General features: G+C 52.7%; 2 protein-coding genes across 6 annotated transcripts in view; one reads left to right on the top strand and one right to left on the bottom strand.

Moving 5' to 3' along the window:
• The window catches only part of NMRAL1 (NmrA like redox sensor 1), a 16,992-nt gene extending 11,527 nt beyond the window's left edge, over window positions 1–5,465 (top strand). Inside the window, exons 4-6 of one of the 3 annotated variants that reach the window (XM_004373216.2) lie at window positions 1,817–2,066; window positions 3,684–3,874; window positions 5,087–5,465. In XM_004373216.2, coding sequence (XP_004373273.2) covers window positions 1,817–2,066; window positions 3,684–3,874; window positions 5,087–5,266 — 621 coding nt within the window. In that variant the 3' untranslated portion in view covers window positions 5,267–5,465. Of the gene's footprint in view, window positions 1–1,816; window positions 2,106–3,683; window positions 3,875–5,086 lie in introns of those variants that run through there. The other 2 variants (XM_023728445.1, XM_023728444.1) reach the window with 2 other exon arrangements.
• A 1,995-nt stretch (window positions 5,466–7,460) lies between these two features.
• DNAJA3 (DnaJ heat shock protein family (Hsp40) member A3) overlaps window positions 7,461–21,378 on the bottom strand; it is a 33,789-nt gene continuing 19,871 nt past the window's right edge. Inside the window, exons 6-12 of one of the 3 annotated variants that reach the window (XM_004373214.2) lie at window positions 19,905–20,052; window positions 18,815–18,879; window positions 17,106–17,234; window positions 16,166–16,281; window positions 15,127–15,224; window positions 9,450–9,566; window positions 7,461–8,815 (exon numbers count right to left, since the gene is read on the bottom strand). In XM_004373214.2, the coding sequence (XP_004373271.1) occupies window positions 9,463–9,566; window positions 15,127–15,224; window positions 16,166–16,281; window positions 17,106–17,234; window positions 18,815–18,879; window positions 19,905–20,052 (660 nt within the window). In that variant the 3' untranslated portion in view covers window positions 7,461–8,815; window positions 9,450–9,462. Of the gene's footprint in view, window positions 8,816–9,449; window positions 9,567–15,126; window positions 15,225–16,165; window positions 16,282–17,105; window positions 17,235–17,287; window positions 17,792–18,814; window positions 18,880–19,904; window positions 20,053–21,378 lie in introns of those variants that run through there. The other 2 variants (XM_004373215.2, XM_023728443.1) reach the window with 2 other exon arrangements.

Below are 21,378 nucleotides of genomic sequence, written 5' to 3'. Positions count from 1 at the left end.
AGGAAAACTCAGAAAAAAGAACAAAGAAAAATGAAGAGACCCTGAGAGTTATGTGGGATACAATCAAAAGCAAAAATTTGCAAGTGATCGGAGTTCAAGAACAGAGGGAGAAAACAGAAAACACAGAGAGGATCATTGAAGAACTAACAGAAAACTTCCCTAACATCATAAAGATGAAAAGCTGACCATCCAAGAAGCTCAAGGAGCCCCATATAGGGTAGACCCCAAAAGAAAATCACCAAGGCATATGATAATCACACACAGTTCAATACTAGGCAACAATGAAAAAGAATGCTGAATCCATGAAACACAACATGGAGGAATCTGGAAGGCATTATGCTGAGTGAAATTAGTTGCAAAAGGACAAATATTGTATGAGACCACTGTTAGAAGAACTCAAGAAAAGGTTTAAACACAGAAGAAAACAGTCTTTGATGGTTATGAGGGTGGAGAGGGATATTCACTAACTAGACAGTAGATAAGAAATTTCTTAGGTGACAGGAAGGACAACACACAATACAGGGGAAGTCAGCACAACTGGACTAAACCAAAAGCTAAGAAGTTTCCTGTATACAACCAAACACTTTGAGGTATGGAGTAGCAGGGGCGGGGGTCTGGGGACCATGGTTTCAGGGGACATCCAGGTCAATTGGCATAACAAAGTTTATTAAGAAAATGTTCTGCATCTCATTTTGGTGAGTGGCATCTGGGGTCTTAAAAGCTATCGCTCGCCATCTAAGATGCATCAATTGGTCCCAACCCACCTGGAGCAAAGGAGAATGAAGAACAAAGACACAAGGAAAATATTAGCCCAAGAGACAGAAAGGCCCACATAAACCAGAGTCTCCATCAGCCTGAGACCAGAAGAACTAGATTGTACCCAGCTACCACCAGTGACTGCCTTGACAGGGAATGCAACAGAGAGTCCCTGATGAAGCAGGAGAAAAGTGGGGTGCAGAACTCAAATTCATGTAAAAAGATCAGACTTAATGGTCTGACTGAGACTGGAGGGACTGCAGAAGACATGGCCCCCAGACTCTTAGCCCAGAACTAAAACCATTCCCGAAGCCAACTTTTCAGACATAGATTAGACTGGACTATGAGACATAAAATGATACTCGTGAAGAGAGTGCTTCTTAGCTCAGGTAGATGCATGAGACTAAACGGGCAGCTCCTGTCCAGAGGCAAGATGAGAAGGCAAAAAGGGACAGGAGCTGGTTGAATTGACATGGGAAATCCGGGGTGGAAAGGAGGAGTGTGCTGTCACAGTATAGCGAGAGCAACTAGGGTCACATAATGATGTGTGCATAAATGTTTGTATGAGAGACTAACTTGAACTGTGTAAACTTTCAATTAAAGCAGAGTAAAACCAAAAAATAATGACCAGGATCACACAGCCAGCACATCGCACAGCCTGGAGTGGAACCCAAGCAGCTGGTGTGTTTAGTCACTGAGTGGTAACACCTCCACAGTCAGCCTCCTGGGACTCTCCAAGGAAGATGGCTTGGCACCACGGTCAGGATGGTGTCTGAGACCAGGCAGAGATGGGGAGTTTCCGTGCCCGGTCAGCCGACCTGCCCACCCTCACATATTGCACACGGACGGGCTGCAGTTGAGCACAGTGAAAGTAGAACAACACAAATGACTTAGAGGAGGAACTCCAGGATTCTGCGGGTGTGGGAGGGGTGGTACTGTGTGTGGTCATCATCGGAGGGGCTAGTGGTGTCTGGCTCTCGGCGTCACCGACGGGCATCTCTGGGTTTGGAGTCAGGCTGTGACTGGGGGACTCACATCCTTCCTTTTTTCTGCCCACCAGGGAAAACTGCTGGCTGATCTGGCCAAGCGCCTGGGCCTTCACTACGTGGTCTACAGTGGCCTGGAGAACATCAAGAAGCTGACGGGTGGGAAACTGGCCGCCGGCCACTTTGATGGCAAAGGCGAGGTGGAGGAATACTTCCGGGACATCGGCGTTCCCATGACTAGCGTGCGGCTGCCCTGCTACTTCGAGAACCTCTTATCCTACTTCCTGCCCCAGAAAGCCCCAGATGGAAAGAGCTACTTGCTGAGTGAGTGCCCCTCCTGGCCCGTCTGTGCTTGCTGACCTGGTAAGGCAGAGTTCCTCTCTTGCGACGCTGCAGGCGTGGCATAAAGTACGAGGTCGTTGGAGGTTCTGTGTTCAAGCCCCGGCCTCACGTTAGGTCTGTGACTCTGAGCAAGTGATTTAAGCTCTCTGGGCCTCTGCTTCCTTTTCTGTGAAATGGGCATAACGGGGTGTTCACACAGGCTTGATGAGAACATTGGCTTTGATGGCGGGTCTGCCATCCTCTGTCAGTTGCAGAGCTTTACAGAAATCAGCACAGTTCCTGTTACTTCAAGGAGCCCTGGTAGCATAGTGGGTTAAGCACGTGGCTGCTAACCAGAAAGTCAGTAGTTCCAACCCACTAGCCACACCTTGGGAGAAAGATGTGACAGTCTGCTTCCGTAAAGATTAAGCCTTGGAAACCCTATGGCCCAGCTCTACCCTGTCCTATAGGGTCACTATGAGTGGGAATCGACTCTATGGCGATGGGTTGTTACTTCTTCAAAAAGATTTGAAGACGTGTTCAGTTGTAGATTTCACAAGGTAGAAAAGCTCGCTCTTCTCAGCGCACAGATCTGTAAACGGCCTGAATGCGTAGCCCCCAGCTTGAAAGGAACCTTAGAAAGCTTGTCTCTCGCTGGCCGGCTCAGTGGACTAGAGCGAGACGCTCCTAAGAACGAGGTGGAGGGGTCTGTGCGCTTGTCCACCCACACCGGGCACCGCATATACACGGCTCACTCTCACACGAGGGCAAGCCAGCGGTTGCCAGCGAGCCCAGGGAGAGTCCTGCCACCCAGTGAGCAGAGCCTGGTCCTAGTGATAGCACATGGGCACTGCCCTTCAGAGTTTGCAACGCCGGTTGAGTCTCTGAGTTGGTGTTCCATCCTCAAAGCTCCCTGGTCGATCCCAACGGGGAGCCACAGTGACCCCTTTTATCGGGGAGGCAGTGGAAGACCAGAGGTACCCTAGCGTCTCATTTGGCCTCTTTCATGACACTCCTTTGCTTCTGCCTCAGCTACAGAACCACAGCTTGGAATGCAAAGTCGTTCCTTGTCAGGCACCTGCCAGGCCCTGCTCAGGCCAGGCCCTGGCACTTGGCTCATGAAACATTCCTGTTGGTGGAGTTGGGGCTTGGGGAATGTGTCCCCAGGTTTCCTGCCTTCAGGCATTCAGGCCATGACAAGGTGTGCCAGGGTGATGTCCTATGATCCAGAGGGCCACAGGAACAGCCACATCCTCGGTGGCAGCTTTCAAATCCTTTTCCTGCTCCTTCTCCTTAGTCCCTCTGCTCAGCCCTGAGAGAGGTGGCTGTCAAGGGCTCGTATGCCCATTGTAAGGACGTAGTAACTAAGTCTCAGCATGTTTACGCGACATGCACAAGGTGGCAGAGCTGGGAGGTGATAGAGTGCGGACTGCACTCCAGCGTCCTGGCTCTTCATTCTGTTTCTCCCACTCTGCCGCCAGCATCAATAGGTGTTCTCAGCTGTGCTCAGGTGCCGACGTGGGGAGACGTCCAGTTGATTGCCTGGCGGGAAGAAGGCATCATACATGCCAGCGTCTGTCGCACAGGGCATGCACCAACACGTCTCCTTTCCCCTCACAGGCCTGCCCATGGGCGACATCCCCATGGACGGGATGGCTGTGGCAGACCTGGGTCCAGTGGTGCTTAGCCTGCTGAAGGCGCCAGAAGAGTATGTCGGACAAAACCTGGGGCTCAGCACCTGCAGGCACACGGTGGGGGAGTATACCACCCTCCTCACCAAGCATACTGGCCATGCTGTGCACGACGCCAAGGTGGGCACCTCCCTCCCCTGAGGGTGGTGAGGTCCCAGCTCCTGCCAAGGGACTCGAGCGGCCTCAGCCAGCTGTTTCTAACTCCCAAAGGGGTTTTTTGGGGTGCTGGGGAGGAGTGTCTCTCTGAAGAGGGTCGCTCTAAGTTCCTCATGATGGCTAACATTTATGCCGTGCTGTTCTTGGGAGCTGAGTGGGGCCGCAGGGGGAAATTCCTGGCTGAAGCGTTCTGATGGAGTGGAGAAAGGTTTCCAGGAAGAGGGGACAGTAGGAGCCAAGGCAAAGAGGGTGAACATGCAGGAGCTGCTGGGCTCCTCTGTGGGATGTGACTGGAGGGAGGGAAGGATCCTGACCCCTGCCCCCCACCTGACCCCCTGGACTGGCTGGAGTAGGCAGGAAGCCCACTGTGTCCTCTTCTCTCCTGCCCACACTGCCTCTGGGCTCCCCCACACCTCGTTTCTAACATTTGTAGTTCCTGTTATGACAGGAAGACACGCTCATTAAAATCACTCCTCCAGACCCCAGCTGTGCAGTAATGGGGAGGAGCAGTGGCAGGGAGTGGTTAGAGCAGATCAGACTCCCATACTGAGATCCTAGGCCCAGCCCTTCACACCCAACCTGTGTGTGATCTTGGGCACGTTCCCTGACTCCTCTCTGCCTCAGTTCCCTCATCTGTAAAGTGGGTATATTCACAGTACCCACCTCTGAGGGTCGTGGTGAGGGTTAAATGAAATACTCAGTGTAAAAGCTTTCTTAGCACAATGCCTAGCACACTGTAATAAATGGTCATGTAATGCTATTAAAAAAAAAAAGACAGGCCCAAGCCTGGCCATGGAGGGGTTGAAATATGAGGCTGAGCCAAGATTCACTTCGGCAGGGAAAGGGGGACAGCTTTGGTTTAAGAGCAAGATGATGTGAGCAGATTTCTGATTTGCCAGGGACTGAGAAACGTTCCTCCTGATGATCTTGAAAGAACAGTATGAAGTGATGTAGAATGTGTTGGCAGCTCACCAAGAACAGTGGTTTCCATACTTATGTCTTTTTAGAACAGTTTTCAAACAAGCTGTTGATACGAATATTACAGGTGTCCGAGATGCGAACAGTGGGGCTCTGGTGGCAGCAGGTCAGGGGGTTCTCAGCCACTCAACCTCCCCCAGCTGCCTCAGGGGGGCTCTGTATGCTGACCGAGGTTAACAGGCTCCCCTCTGCTTCCAGACGACTCCAGAGGAATATGAGAAGCTTGGCTTCCCTGGGGCCCAGGAGCTGGCCAACATGTTCCGTTTCTATGCCATGAAACCCGACCGCAACATCGAATTGACCCTGAAACTCAACCCCAAGGCCAGGACCCTGGACCAGTGGCTGGAGCAGCACAAGGGGGACTTTGCCCACCTGTGACTCTGCCTGCCTCTCGAACCTGAGTCTGTGGGGAAGGGAGGCACGGGGTCATGATTATCCTTTTTTGTGTTAAAAAAAATTTTTTTTTTGAATAAAGGCCATTGTTCTTGCAGATGGTTTCCAAAAGAAAGGGGCTTTGTTTCTGGGATTTGGGCTAGAGTGGCAGCTGCTGGGGTGCCGACGGCGTTAACGTGATTGGGTTGCCTCCCTTCCTCGCAGCAAAGGGGCTGGGCAGGTGGCCTGTGAAGACGCGCATCCTAAGTGCTCTGGAGTAAGTTTAGTCACATAGATGTGATGATGACTCTGATGGCAGCCCAGAGAATCCATTTCCACTACCCTGGAAATTAACCTACAGACTGGGTGCTGGATGTACCCCGACAGCGGCGGGGCTCTGCCCAGCCACTGGGGAAATGCCTCTGACAGCCAGCACACACATCTCCAGAGAGCTAGGAAGGCTGTGCACACCCAGCCTCAGCCCATGTCTGTCCTCACCCTCCTATAGGGTGGAGTCCAGGTGCAGCCCAGGGTGTAGGTGACCTTCACAATGAGAAGAAAAGGCATAAGGCAGAGCTGGGACCCCACATCACTGTAAGAAAGGGGGTGTTGCTTGTGGCCAGGGCGTGACAGGGAATAGCAGCCCTTCCCGTTTGCAGTGTGGCACAGGTGGTGGAATGTCCGAAGGGTCCAACTCTTAACTCCCAGTCACTTTGGAGATGGCAATGGGGCCCAGGCTGCCCGCGCCATTGGCCGAGACTCTGTGCCGACTTCTTTCTCTGGGTGTGTGGCTCGGAAACTCGTGTGACCACCACCACGGCTACTGACTGATCCACTGATTATGGAACCAGTATTTCTTCAAGCACTTACTGTATGCTGGGCTCTAAAATATTATTAACAAAAATATTGAGCTTAGTTGAGTGGCAGTCAGATAAATAATTACAAACCGACACAAGAACTGCAAAGACGAGGAGTCGGGTGAACAACGGTGTCGGAGGCACCTATCGTGTGGCCAGAAGAGCCTCTGAGGGGTAGCACTTACAATGAAATCTGAGGGGCGGGAAGGAAGAGCTGGGGCCAGGTGGGTCTCTAGGTGCACTTGGGTTAGGAAGAGAGGGCAGCTGTGTCCTGTGTGATGCCAAAACCCCCCGAGCCTGTGGGTGGGGCAGGTGCCAGCACTCGTACTCACTGTGACAAGGTCCTTGAGGTACCACACGTGTGCGCTGCCTGCTGGGGCCTGAGTCAGTCCTGCCCGAGCTGTCACAGCCTCCTGCTCTCAGGCTGAAGTCCAGCTCCCAAGTGGTCTCGTCTGCACCACGACTACCCTCCCTCAGTCCACCTCCCTGATACTTCAGCAAACGCTCAGTACTGTCTCTCTCCCTACTCTCAACCCCCAAAGGCTCAGGGGACCTCCCTACTCTCAATCCCCAAAGGCTTGGGGACTAGAGATACTTTTTGTAGTTTTCAATACCTAATGTCACATCCCGGCCCCCACTCACAGGTGTCCAAGAAGACTGGTGCCAGCTGCCCCCCACCCCGCCCCACCTTGCCAGCTGTGGAAGAAACAGATCCCAGCCTTGAGGTGGCCCTCAGTGCCACAGAAGCTACACTGCCACCTTCTGGCCATGTGAGGAAAGGCACTCCAGGATACAATGGTGTCTCACCAGCAAGAAAATCCACCTTTCTCCTTTCAAGTCCTTCTCTAGACTTCTGCTTTTGAAAGTTACGACATGAATGAGATTAGGTTGACTTCTTCAGTTATAAAACCTAAGAGTTCGTGAGCGAGGGACAGTCTGGCTCCACACTGCTGAATGAAAGTGTCTGAAAGCAGCAGGATGTGAGTGTTGAGCCTCTTTCTTGCCCATCAGCTCTTTCCCAGTCTCTTCACCAACCCAGCCAATGCGCCCGCCTCCCCATCTGCTGGGCCCAGGCGACCGGCAAAGTCTGAACTGTACGCTCAGGGCCCACCCCAACTGGGCCAGGCACCGGGGCTACTGTGAGAAACAGTCTCTGCTGGAGCCAACATTTCCATGTAAAAAACCGCAAACACTCCGCTTGTAATGGAGGGGAATATCCAGTGAGGGAGGAAGCGGTGCGTAGGGGCCTAACGAGGAGGCTGCACCTCTCACAGCACACACACGCTCAAGAGGAAACGCACGAGTGGGGTGAGCACTGTGGGACTCAGACCTCCATCAGTGTGCGGGCTCAGCGGGGCATGCCGAGTGATGAGGCAGACTCGTTCGCTCTCTGGCTGCCCGAGGAAGGCAGAGATGACCCCAGCAGCAGAGGCTGGGTGGCCCCATCACAAGTGAACATCAGTCATCAGGCGAAGTCACCTGCAGAAGGTGTCTGGACTCTCGCAAGGAAGAAATGACCACAATTTAGGTTTTAAATATCTTTTTGCAGTAGATAATCTTATTTACATTGATAGAGATTCATTTTACATTCTTAAATCGGACACTAGTAGATGCTTTATTTTAGTAAATTATAGAGGAAGAAAAACTAAACTATTGAGAAATGTTCTTCATTAACCTGTCTGACTATAGTTGGGAGATCTGAGACACATGGAAGCTGTGACATCCAACAAAGCCGTCGTGGGAGCCTCGGCCTGCCTAGACTGCTTTTCTGTTTCGAACAAACATTTTTACAGGAACAGACAGTGGTTCTTTGCACTGAATATTTAAAGACACTCCTGAAAGTAAATGTCAACAGTGTAAGTGGTGGGACAAGACCTCGGCTGGCAGAGGTGGCTCAGTGTTAATGAGGCCGCTGAACTTGGCCCCAGAACAGGGCTGCGGGCAGCAGACTGCGGCGGACTGTGGCTGAGCAGAGGGCCAGGCCCCCATGCACTCTTGTCCTAAAGCAGCAGAAGTCGACTTTCAGGACAGGACATCATGGGCAGGTGGGGAGGAAGGCTGTCTGTCCTGACAGAGACCACCACCCACATGGGCGGGAAGCTAGATCTCCAGGACCCTCTGGGCCTTCCTGTGTGCCTCCCCCAGGCCCCTAGAGCCCCCACGTTCAAGCTGCTTGGTACCTTTGGGAATTTTGTGAGTGATGCCCAGCAGAGCCTGTGGGCAGGGGTGCAAGGCTGGGGGCATGCAGGGCAGGTTCCAGGGAAGGCAGCCTGTCGGGGGAGACTCATTCGGGGGACTCCTCAGAAGTTTGTGAAGGAAAAACCAATCAACTCACGACTCGGCGCAGCTCAGGGTTCATCTTTCAGCTGAACATGGCCTTTAATTCTTTAGCCAAGAACTCCACCACATCCCCTCCCAGAGTTGTAGCTCTGCCACAAGTGTCCATCTGTCTTACTCTGCCCTGAACCAGAAGCCAAGCCACCAACCGTGGACAGGAAACCTTACAGGTTCTATATCTTACGGCCTGGGGGCCATCCACGGAGCCCCTTTCCAGGGAGAGGTGCTGTTGTGGTCTTGCTGTTGCTGAGGTGGTCGGGGCCTCTGCAGGCAGGGGCTCCAGCTCTGTGCTGAGCCTCCTGCCGTCGAGGCCGTGAGGAGTGGCGGCTGCTTCCAGACTAGTTTCCAGTGGACCGTTTTCCTGGGCAGAGGAGACAAGCGGTTACGTTTCACTTCGCATCATGACAGAGCACGTCCCTGTGGGTGAGCTTTGGCTAATCCCTGAGAGCAGCTGTGCAAGAAAACATCAATCACTCCGACCACCAGGGACACGCAGGAAGGGAACGTGGGTCCCAGATGCCGCAGGGAGCAGGTACTGCCCTGGGCAGCGGCCCCGACGCTTACACAGCCCGCACTCGGGGGACCAACGGGAGACTAAGGCAGTCTGAGTTCTAGGCCTGGCTCTGCTGCGCTTTGCCCTCTGTGACCATGGGCAGCCTGGCTCCATCAGTGCAGGGGCAGCAGCCCTCAGAGCTGGGGCAGGGTGGCCATAAGGCCGTCTGCCCAAACGCAGCCTCTCCAGCAAGTGCAAACCGCGAAATGCAGGCAGCTGGGGTCTGGTTCAGCCCTGAAATACCGGCTGCCCCAGCCTCGATTCTCCAAATGCAAATGCACCAAAAGGTGAGAGGCATGGTCCCAAGGGAGCAGCCTTAGCGCTCTTCAGACAGCACGGCTTCCAGCTCCCGGAGGGGCCGTCAGTGGTCACGGTCAGAGCACAGGGGTCATTCAGGGGAAACAGGAAAACAAAGAAAACAAAACCTCAAGCGTTTTCCTACCTCGGCTGGGCTATCAGGAGGTAAACATTTTCTTAAGTTTGGAAAGGAATCCCTCCTTGTCCTCCCCAGCCTCGCGCCTAGCCTCGCCTCCTGCAGAGCTATCCATGGTGCTGCCACCTGGGCACAAACAGCAGAGAGAACCGGGGTCAGGGGTACAGGCTTCCACGCAGCACACCCAGCCCCAACTGCCCCGCTGGGCCTCGCAGAGCCTGGCTCCCGGGGCACAGCACTGCCCCCTCTGAGCCTCGCAGAGCCTCGCCCCCGGGGCACAGCAATGCCCCCACTGACCCTCGCAGAGCCTGGCCCCCAGGGCACAGCACTGCCCTCTCAGAGCCTCACAGAGCCTCGCCCCCGGGGCACAGCAATGCCCCCTCCGAGCCTCGCAGAGTCTCGCCCCCGGGGCACAGCAATGCCCTCTCCGAGCCTCGCAGAGCCTGGCCCCCGGGGCACAGCACTGCCCCCTTGCGAGCCTCGCAGAGCCTGGCTCCTGGGGCACAGCACCCAAGAAGCCACCAAGTGCCACCCCAACAACGGAGGGGACCATCTCAAATCAGCAGAGGCTCCGTGGCTTGTCAGATGGCTGAGGCAGAGAGGCCACTCAGAGCACAGGCTTACCCCAGCTGCTCCTCCCTGCAGACCAGCACAGAGGAACAAACCAGACACCAACCACAACCAGCTGGCTCCAGTCTCAACAAGAGTCACAAGATAGAGCTGGGAGCCGGAGGCCTTACTGCCGACCACACAGCTTACACCGCTAGCTCATTCAGTCCTTAGGATAACCTTACTGGTGAGGTTTACACATGAGAAAAATGGAGGCACAAAGAGAGGTTAGGTGGTTTCTCCGAGGTCACAGAGCCAATAAGGTAGAAGCAGAATGCACATAAAGAGCCCTGGTGTTGCAGTGGTTAAGCACTGGGGGGCTATGTGAAAGGTTGGCAGTTGGAACCCACTAGCCGCTCCATGGAGAAAAGACCTGGAGATCTGCTGCTGTAAAGATGACAGCCTAGAAAACCCTATGGGCAGTTCTACTCTGTCATGTGGGGTGGCTGTGGGTTGGAATCAACTTGATGGCATGCAACAACAGAAGACACGTGGGGTCACCCTGCGTTGGAATCTACTCAACAGCAACTGGTAGGAAGTGAGTTCAAATTCAAGCAGTCTGACTCCTAAGCTGAGCTCTTAAGCACCGTGCTACGGGCTCTAGGACGGTAAGTGATGCGAGCCGAGAGGAGAGCCCATCTCTCGGCCAGCCAACCGGATTGCACTCTCCACCCGTGTCCGTGTCTCCAGGAAACCAGCAAGGGCCGCGGGATACCCAAACCCTAGCACACGTGCACTTCTCACCTACAACTCAGAGGAACTACTGGGCCTGACCCAGCATGCTTTTCCCGCCAACGGCATCCGACCCCAGCGCTCCTGATAAAGGAAGCAGCACAACACACAGGAGCCCTGGTGGCACAATGGTTAAACAGCTTGGCTGCTAACCAAAAGATCGGCGGTTCGAGCCCACTAGCAGCTCCGTGGGAGAAAAGAGCTTGCGATCTGTTCCTGTAAAGATTAAAAGCACACCAAACCCACTGCTGTCAAGTCAACTCCGACTCACAGTGAGCTGACAAGACGGAGCACAACTGCCCCACCGAGTTTCCAAGGTGGCAGTCTTTATGAAAGCAGACTGCTACATCTTTCTCCCATGGAGCACCAAGTGGGTTTGAACCTCTGATCTTTTTGTTAGCAGCCGAGCACTTAACCACTGTGCCACCAGGGTTCCTTCCTGGAAAATCGTATGGTGCAGTTCTGCTCTGTCCTACAGGATCGCTATGAGCTGGAATTGACTGGAAGCAGACAACAAAAAATGAGACAACAAAATGCCAAGCACAGTGTACACCAGAGTCAAAAAAAGGCACTGCCTCCAACATGTCAGTCTAAATAAGACACTTTTGTCAGGGAGTAGCCCCCCAGCAGGGGCAAGGAGGGGCCGTCCTGGGAGCAGCACAACCAGGGCAGGGGTCATGCTAACCTTCTGGACCTGGCCTGCTCTCGGAGCTCAGGTACGCTCTCAGAGAAGTGACGGAGACCTCCAGCGAGTGAGTGTTAAATAAGCTCTGAGCTGTCATGCCACAGGGTGGCCTCCACATTTGGGGCTCTACAGATGAGGGCCAGGCACAGACACCCAGCAGAAGTGGTGTCCCAGCCCACGAGGTCAGAGGCCCGCGAGGTCAGAGGCCAGGTGTCTCCTCAGTCCTCTGTGGCCCTGCTTCTTACCTAAAGCCTTAAATAGCAAAACAAAAGGGCTTCCTAACACGAGGGACTCCACAAACGAGAACCTTCCAGCCACCCCTGGGCCTCCCAGGACAAGGGAGAGTATGAGCACCGAATCTGGTTCTGGCCTCTGTAAGGGGGGGCCGCTCTTGGTGCCTCTGTGCGTCCATGTGTGTGTGCGTGTGTGCACACGTGTCACACTAGCTAAGTTACCATTAATGGAGCTTTAATGGTATGGTGCCAGGTATGGTGTGAAATGCTTCACCTATGTGATCTCATGTAATTGAGTAAAAACCCTAGAAGTAGGCAAGGATGCTGTGTCTCTGTGCATCCCTTCCAGAACTTGGTAAATTCTAAGTGAACATCTGTCTGAATGACACGAGGCCAAAAGGCCTACAGGATCTGACTTCTGAGGACGGGATCCATCCCACAGGGGAGGTGCAGGTCTACACTCGCAGCCTCTGCTCACTGAGGTGTCTGCACATGCACAGGTTCATCCAGCAGGGTCCTGGACTGCCTCCCACTCTACTTAAGTGTCTTCTCTCCCATCTTCCTCATACCTCCGCCCTGCGTGAAGGGGATACCTGGTCGGCTCTACTGGCCACAGCAGAGCAGACAAACAGCAGGTGCAACCCCAAACCACTTGATGTTGCGTTCTGGTGCACGTGTCTACACTCATGGCCAAATACCTGTAGGTTTATGTTGTCATGAGAATCCATGATGGTCCAGAAATAAAAACAATGAGCCACGCCGTTACCTAACTCGAAAGGTGAGGAAATTCCCTGAAGTCTTCTTCAAACCAAACAATAGTTTAGCTTCACTAGTGAAAAATGTCTGCCTCGAGCATTGTGCTCTTTTAAGAACTATCTATCTGGGATCAAACTGACAACAGCAACTCGAAAGATTAGACAGGAAACTTAGGGGGCTGTGAGTTTATGCTAATGTGGGAGGAACAACTCAGAAAAGGAGGGTGAGAAAGGTTGCCCAACTCGAACGTAATCAATGTTACTGAACTGTACAGGTAGAAACTGTTGAACGGCCATATGTTCTGCTGTGTATATTCTCAACAACAACAAAAAAATAAAATAAAAAAAGGTGTGGAAGGACAGGCAGCAACCTCAAACTGCCCCCAGCTTCTTGTGTCTTCTTGCAGAAGACATACCCGCCTCACCCTGGAATGCTCAGAGTCCCCAAGCATGCTGGATCACACCTCCCCACAGGGAAAGAGCGTAGGATCAGCTAATAAGGTTTTCAGCTGCTGCATTTGGGAACAAAGATAAACAGGAGATTCTCAATCTATCAAAACTTTAGATCAGTTGCCTAAGGAATTGTCTACCTTAGGAATGTTCTCCCTGTGTCACCCTCTCGAAATTGGAAGCCAGTCTGCAGGGACACCTAGGAAGCAATCTGTAGCTGCAACGGTTCTCGTCAGTGTCTAATGACTCTAACTCAGGTGCACTTACAAGGCTATTAAAAATGACACGCGTACACCTTTATCCTAAGAACCACTGATAAATGAATGCAAACTGCGAGTTAGTAAGTTTTGCTGAATGCTTGAAATAAAAGAAATCCAGCATCCACCTAAGTAAATACAAGTCACTGTTAGTGAGGCTGGAATGTTTTCATACGTGGATTGCAAAAGTAACTTTCTTCAAGGCATAAGACAGGCTTCACCACATCTAGGCAACAGACTGACAACATGCTCCTTGAAGCCAATTCTAAGATTCTTAAATGTGTTTTACAAATTCTGACTGGGAGTTAAAATTCCCACTGGAATGCAACCATGAGATGATGATGGATTAGTGAGGGAATGAAACATAATTTGGTATCCTGTTCCACTTTTTAAGCAAGGTTTCAAAAACGCATCCAGTGCGTATGCTAAGGTTAAGCCACACTCAGGCACGATGGCTGGAGGAGTTTAAACGGAAGGACTGGCAAAGCACCTGGCCCACAGGAGACTCCCCTAAATCTGGCTAAGTGATGGGGCCATCAGGACAAGGAGCCAAGACAGTCCTAGGGTTCTGAGGACACTCATGAACTGACTGCAGGATCAACCCTCAAGGTAAGTGCCAACTTTCAGATACAGTGACAAACGCCACATCTCCCACTCAGGGCTCAGCATTAGCTGACCTGGAGTTCCACAGAGAGCTGTCTACAGAACCAATCCCACATTACAGGAGTGTAGGGATATTTGGGCTTCAGGGAGGAAAAAAAAGAAAAAGAAGCTAGAAGTGCCCAGTTAGTTACCTGGGATGTCTGGGCGCTATTCACAACTATTACCAGTTCTTTGTTTAGTTCAAGAAACCTAACAGTGAAAAAACAAAACAAAACTACACCAAACCACTCAAACACACAGCCATCCAGCTGTCTGCCCACAGACAGGATTTGGGGGACGGCTTCTTCACAGGGGACTTCCGGTGCCCTGGACTCAGCAGGTACTCAGTGCGAGTCTGTGCAGAGGCTGCTGCTGCAGAGACCCTCCCCGACACCTGGGGAGCTCCGTGGCCACGCCGTCCCTTCCCTGGGGAGCTCACCCTGCTCACAACGACCTATCTAAGGCCAGGCGGTTCTCCCCCACTGCAGAGCAGCACCCAGGACCCAGAAAAACCAGAATGAGGCAACCAGGATGAAACATGTTGCTCAGCTGAAGCCAACTGCTCTGCTGGCACAGTCTGTGCTGGACTAGGTCCCAACAGACAGCGGCTTCTCGGCAGGGCCCCACCTGCCCCCACTGGGAGAGGAGCCACAGTGGTGATTTCCATCATCAAAGCATCTGCCAATTTGCAAATGGTTTTCCATCAAATCACTAATATTTAACTACGCTCTGGCGACAGAGCAGGACACTGGCGCTCAGAATAAAGAACGCGCTCGTTCATTGCCAGGGAGCTCAAAGTGCCAGCCGCCCCGAACGTGCAGAGCTGGAGTCCCATGATGACGACTGCTGGCCGCTGCAGACGCTCACGAAGCACTCGGAGTCCTGGGCAAAGGGTCTGCGGTATAATGTGGCAGTCCTTTCAGCCATCTCTGCCTTAAGCTTCGGCAGGAACTCCCCTGTCGGGCGTGCCCAAGGTCACATGGCAAGTGGCAGAACCAAGGATAGAACTCAGAACACCAGCTCCCCCGGATGCCCCGCTGCCACCTGGCAGGAAAGGTCCTGGTGCTTGTCCTCGACATAGCCACACGCACACAGAAAGAAAGAAAGAAAGGAAGAGCGCTTTTCCTCTGGAAGCCCAGGCTGCAGCTATTGCTAGCCCAGAGCTCCCCTCTTTCAACAGCGCTTAGTGGAGGGTTAAGACCCCAGAGTGGAAAACCCCCAGCAGGCCTCTCCGAATCCTTCCATCCTCCGGGGGACTCAGGGCTGCCACGTGCCGCTCTGTCATCTCTACGGTACAGGCCGCACTTTGCAGGAAAGGCTTACCAGCGCTGGTGTTGGTGACGCCGTTCACCGTCCCCTCCACGTCCGTCTCATCCTCAGCATAGCTCAGGAGCAGGCTCTGCTGCCGGCTTGTCAGTCTCCTGTGGACCAAGGAGAGTTAGCATCGGAGGGCTTCCTCAGGCGGCTCTTTAAAGCCACTCAAGCGTGTGGGAGATTCGAGGGCCCCAACCCAGACTCTGTGCCGAGGAGCAGGGAGGGCACACCGAGCCAGGGGTAAGGAAAGAAAAGAAACTCTCCTGAATGGCTCTCACTGTGTCACTGTGGCTACGCTAAATACGGTTCTACTGCAAAAAAAAAGTTATGTGTGTGTCTGTGTGAAGCAGGTAAGAGATAATCTAATTAATCTAATTAAAAGGACGAGGACGCCATGCCTGGCCCCCCCAAGCCAAGCCAGGTGGGCCTGGCTTTGACACCCATGGCACATGGTCATGCTCAGAAGCCACCATGTGCCAGGATCTGTTTATGTCACTCTCTCCCACCAGACAGCGGGCTCCCTGAGAGCAATGACAACATCGACAACAATAACAACTATAGCAGCAACAGCTAAGTGTTTCCTCTGTCTCATTCATTTAACCCTCCTAATGCCTGAATGAGTCCCTGGGTGGTACAATGTTAACACACTCAGCTCCTAACTGAAATGTTGGAGATTCAAGCCTACCTAGAGGCGCCTTGGAAGAAATGTGTGGCCATCTACTTCTGAAAGTCAGCCACTGAAAACCCTTTGGAGCACAGTTCAACTCTTGACACATACGGGATTGCCACGAGGGGGAGCTGACTCAAAGGCAACTGGTAATGACTCAAGGAGGCTGACTTATTTTACGATGTCCTTGTTAGCAGGGAGAACTTAGGCAGGAAACACCTGACCGAAGGGAGAAGTAACAAAACCACAGAGCTCGCAGTGGCAGAGCCAGGAGGAGCCCGGGCGCCCGGCCCAGGCCTGAGCTCAGAAACCCCCGCTGGCTGCTGTCGACGGGTGAAGGTGCACAGAGACGGGATGGGCCTTGGCCTCCGCAGCACCTACTTTGGAATTCTGATCTTGATGTGGATATAGTGATCGCCGTAGCCGTAGCTGTTAATCCGGGGGATGCCTTTCCCACTCATCCGAATCTTCTGGTCTGTCTGAGTCCCGGGGGGGATCTGCAGAGGAAGGACACCTGTGGCTCTTTGGTCCCCACTGCCTGAATCACCTTCACTACACGCAGCTGCTCTTACAGTGACCCCTTGGAAAGGACTTCCAGTCAGTTTTCTAGACCATGTAGAACTGGCTAAGTCGGGGCACCCCCAAAGCAGAGCCTGCGGCAGGACTGGGGCCCAGGAGGCAAGCGTGAGGAAACACAGAGAGAGGACGGAAGGGGGAAAGCCAACTGAGGGCCAAGCTGCTGGCACAGAGGGTGGTTCCCAGACCGTCCACCACATGGAGGTTGGAGCACTTCCCCACAGCTCCTGCCTCCTCCTCCTAAGGTCACCCCAACATCCACCACCCCCTGCACTCGTGGCTCCCAAGAGGCTGGAGACAGCCCTGAGAAGTAGAATCATGAGAAGGGACAATCTTGGGGGAGGGGGCACAGGCAGAGGCAGTCTGAGGTGGCAGGAAGTGCCACTGTAGCTGCGACTAGAATCAGAGGTGGGTGGGAGAGCATGATGGTGGGGTGGAAAGAGGAGCAGAGATCTCATAATGGGCCAACTCACATCCGCTTCGCTGTGTGGTATGACACCTGAGACCCGCCAACCAAGCAGAGGAAGTGTATGCAACCAGGAATGGCTTACAGTCAAGGAGTTAGGGATTATGGCTCACACACAAGGACCGCTCTGGAATGCCCACTGCCCTCCCTCAAACCCATGCTTCTCTCTGAACCCCGACACGTCGGTCACGCACAGGGCCCAGGCTGCTGGCCCACCACGCCTGTTTCTACCAACGTAGAAGGGAGGAGACGTTCCGGCTCATCCAGCCGTGCACTCACTGTCACACTGATGGTCTCGTACAGGCCCTGGGCTCTGGCTGTCCCACCCAGGATGGCTTGAGCTACAGAGATGAAGAGGTCGGAATGGATGTCGGCACCGTCTCTCCTGAACACGGGGCTTTTCTGCACCTAGAGCCAGCAGGAGGGGTGGCTGTTACAGGCAGAGAAATCTGTCTGAGACGTCTCACCAGGCCCACACGCAGGCCTGCCCTGCTTTGTGCTTCCTTCTTCTATGCTGACGGTGTAGCGCTAAGGGAAAGAGCCACTGTCACCCAAGGCAAGGCTAGCCCAGGGCTCCAGAGGTGACATTTTATACACAGCAATGGGAAGACGGCCTACACACGCTCAGCCTCAGATCAAGCTGACAGGTTGCGAAGGGAAATGAAAAAGTAAAATTGGCTTTTGGAACATTAAAAAAAAAATTGTACTTTAGTAGAAAGCAGAGAGAAACACAGACTAACACATCTATGAAAGCAAAACGGCTTATTTTCCAGGTGGTCAGACCACCTTCGAGGCAGACTGGTGGTGCTGGAGGTCATTTCAGAGTATAAACATGGCTTTCCATGTCTCAGATATTCTCTGCCCTGCAGTGACGTCTCCTCTTCTTTTTCCTCCATTATTAAATGGAAACAGAATCTGAGTTCTCCACAAAACTCTTCTTTCTTGTTTCTGTTTATTGTTGTAGTCTGAGTGAAAGTTTACATTTCAAATTAGTTTCTCATAAAAACTTTTCTCATACAGCGTGCTTTCCGCCTTCATTTTTGGTTTCTCTGTCTAGAAGATTCACCCTCTGCATTACTGTCATCTTTCGTTTAAACCATGGAAGATTCCACATATGTAACCAGGCAAAATAAATAACACACTGTGAACCCACGATCCAGCTTAAATAAGAAAACAAAACAGGTACAGATCGAAGCCCCCTTGTCACCACCCTCCAGAGTTCACCACTGTCCTGAATTGACTATTTGTCATTCCTACGAGCACCTTAATATTTACTACATATTTGCACGTCCCTAAATAATACGTAATGTCATCTTGCACGCTGTAAAACTTTACATCAACGGTCTCCTACTACCCTGTCCTCCCACGGTCTGCTTTTCCTGCTTCTCGCTGTAACCGAGGGGTCTCTCGCTGACACTGCTCTGGAGCCTCCTGCACGACCACAGCACCGTGCACTCAGCCATCCTCTTGCTAAAGGACTCTCACAGGGCTGTCAATGCTTTGCTCTTACGAACACGGCTGCAAAGCACATCGCTGTATCTGCACCTGGTGCACTCTCGTGGGCTTTTCTCGAGTGTGAATCTAGAAGTTTAACTACTTTCTTTAATATTGCTATTATCTCAAAAATCCAACGCCACCGTCTGCCCTTTGTGTACAGCGTGTAACACTGCAAACCTTCTGCACTTACTGCCCTATCAACAATGTGATACATAAATAAAACCACAAGGAGACACAGTCTGTGTTTTTACGTGCCCAGGCTGCTAACTTGTAAACATCTTGAGGAAGGTTTTGTTCTCTCCACATCTAGCATACAACCTCAAAGGTAACAAACATTTAATAACTATATGCAGGTGGCTAATGTTCCCCTTACGGGCCCAGGGGGGAAGCCATCCTTCTGTAGTGCCCCATCTCACCCCACAGAAAGGCTCCACCGTGCCCGCTCCAACAGAGCAGGGCCCAACAGGAGCTGTGCAGAGCAGAGGACCTACCCTGAAGGTGACGAAGATCTCTCTCTTGCCCACGGGCATCCTCACGGTCTGGCCATCCTCCACTCCTGTAAGGAAGACCAAACCTTCAATCAAGAACAGCTCTTCCTGGGCTTCCAAGGTGTGTCCCACCCCATCTGTTTGCAGCCCAGGCCTCCCTGCTCGCTTCTGTTTCCTGGTAATGAGAAATAAGGCAATTAACTCCAGCAGCAGCAAATAGAACTTTCCAAAGGTGCAACATAGTCATTGATAACTGAACAAAAGCACCTTTATTTGTCTATTCAAATTCTCTGAGTGCCTGCCTGGCCCTGTGCCTCAGGGAGCTCACAATCCAGTGTGGGAGGCAGGTGCAAATCAGACAGCACTGATAAATGTGTACTAACAAACTGAGACATGTTCTTATAGAAACGTGTATCTAAGAACAGGCAAGAAGGCTCCCCTGAGGAAGCGATACTCAAGCTGGGATTTCTAAGATGAACAGAGCTGACCTGCTGAAAAGAGGATGGATAGTGAGCTTCAGACACAGGGAACAGCATATGCAAAGGTCTAGTTTAAGGATCTAAAAGAGTCAGCAAGGCTGCAGGGCAAGCGGAAGCGGGAGAACAGAGGGAGGCTGGGGAGGTAAGCAGGGCCAGAGAAGGGAGGGATGGGTTTTATCCCCATGGCAACAGCCACAGGAAGTCACAGAGAGGTGTGGAACACGGTGCCAGCTGTGACCCTTGTAGGAAGACACCCTGGGGACCAGCGCTGGCAGGGACAGCAGTGAACAGACTACTCCAGCGGCCCCAGGGCGGGGGTGGTGGTACAGGCCAGGGGCGGCAGCAGGGATGACAGAGTGTGACGGAGCAGCGGAGCCCCTTCACCATGCTGGGGCAGAGCAGGCACAGCAGGTCACCTTTTCCTGACGTTACAGGTAAAGCGCAGACTGCAAGCATAAACGATGCAAGAGAAAAATGCAACGTGATCTTAGCTCCGCCTCCAATGCTGGGCTCCAGGGCCTTGGCCAAAGCATTGGCCAGTGGCCATACCACAAAGGAAAGCCCTGGCAGTGGCTCCCTCCCAGCCTCCTGTGCATGGAGGCAGCAGGACTCACCGGCAGGCACGGGGATCACCACTCTCTTCTTCTGCTTGGCCTGTCCTGTTCCTCTGCAGACCACGCATGGGGACGTGATGATGGAGCCTCGGCCACCACACCTCCGACAGGTGGAGCGCATCACAAACGGGCCCGTGTTTATGGTTTCCTGACAAAAGGAGAAGAAAATGGGACCCTTGAATATCCAGGTAGATGCTGTGGGCCCAGGGCCATGATGTGCACAAGAAATGCTACATTAAAGACTCAGCTTTTGTATGCACAGGTGCTAAAACAACTAAGAGCCCAGATCTAGGGGCTCAAAACCCTCATCTGATCTTCTAGAACACGGCCACATCTGAATTCCAAACCACCAAGCTGATCACGAGACTGAAAAATGAGGCACCGCCTCTCTATACAGCACCCAGAACCCTCGAGAGCTGAGCAAACATGCTTTTAGAAGGTTTCTCCCCCTCTAATCACAAAAGTGATAGTTACGAAAACATAGGCAAGTCAAAAGGGGAAATGACAACCGGACGCCCACCCACCGCCCTGCCCCAGGCTAGCACCTGGCCACCAAGCCCGCTGCTGCCTGCTCTGAGGGAGGGGAGACACAGGTCCCTCCCTGTCTCTTTAGGGCCACATGGAAGAAATAGCCTGGCTGTGTTCACCAGTGACCCCTGCTCCTCACAGGTACCCTGGAAGCAATGGAGCAATAGCTCCTCCTGCGGGCACACAGTGCCCTGGTCTAGTCCCCTCCTGTACCCCCACAACACTCCCCATTCTGTCCCTCCTGAGTGGTTGAAGGCATCAAACACAGCTGGGGTTCGAAGGGGCTCAGGGCTAGCCTTACGGTGGGGGCTGCTCTGTTGAAGACAGATGTGAACAGGAAGGACGGATAAAGATGGACTGTGAGTTAAACACACAGGAATTGCATTCAGGTTGACAGGTGAGAACAGAGCTGACGCACGTTCTCCCTAATGCTCCCCCTGCCTGGAACTCCTCTCCCTCATTCTCCCCCACCTTACCGTCCCCGCTCCAATCCTTCAGGCCTGCCCAGCTCCCAGCCCCTCCCAGAGCTGCTGAGTCTGATGGCCTGTAGCCGCGCCACCAAACTCTCACTTGGCATTTGGAAACTGGCAACCTTTTCATTTAATGTCTTCACACATTGTTTTTTTAAATTATCAAACATATGCTTGTTATGGCATTGCAAAGGATACAGAGACATATAAAAAAAATATTAATCTCCCTCTCACCCTGACTCTCAAGGACAGTAAAAACCTGCAAAAGCCGGAACCTGTGTAAGGTGGAAACCTGTTCTAGTGGAAAATATTTTCCACTAAAAGAAGCAACAGAAAAGTGGTAAGACTGCACCCTATCAAAGGTGGAAAACTTTCAAGACCTGGAAAAACATGGCAGTCCCACCGAGTTCCGGCTCTCACAGGTTTCACTGTAACCAACTCTTAGCAGTTAATAGTTTGAGGTATTCTTTCCACAA

Source organism: Trichechus manatus, unplaced genomic scaffold, assembly GCF_000243295.1.
Source record: "Trichechus manatus latirostris isolate Lorelei unplaced genomic scaffold, TriManLat1.0 scaffold00024, whole genome shotgun sequence".
Lineage (NCBI taxonomy): Eukaryota > Metazoa > Chordata > Mammalia > Sirenia > Trichechidae > Trichechus > Trichechus manatus.
This window is presented reverse-complemented; position numbering and strand designations above follow the sequence as displayed.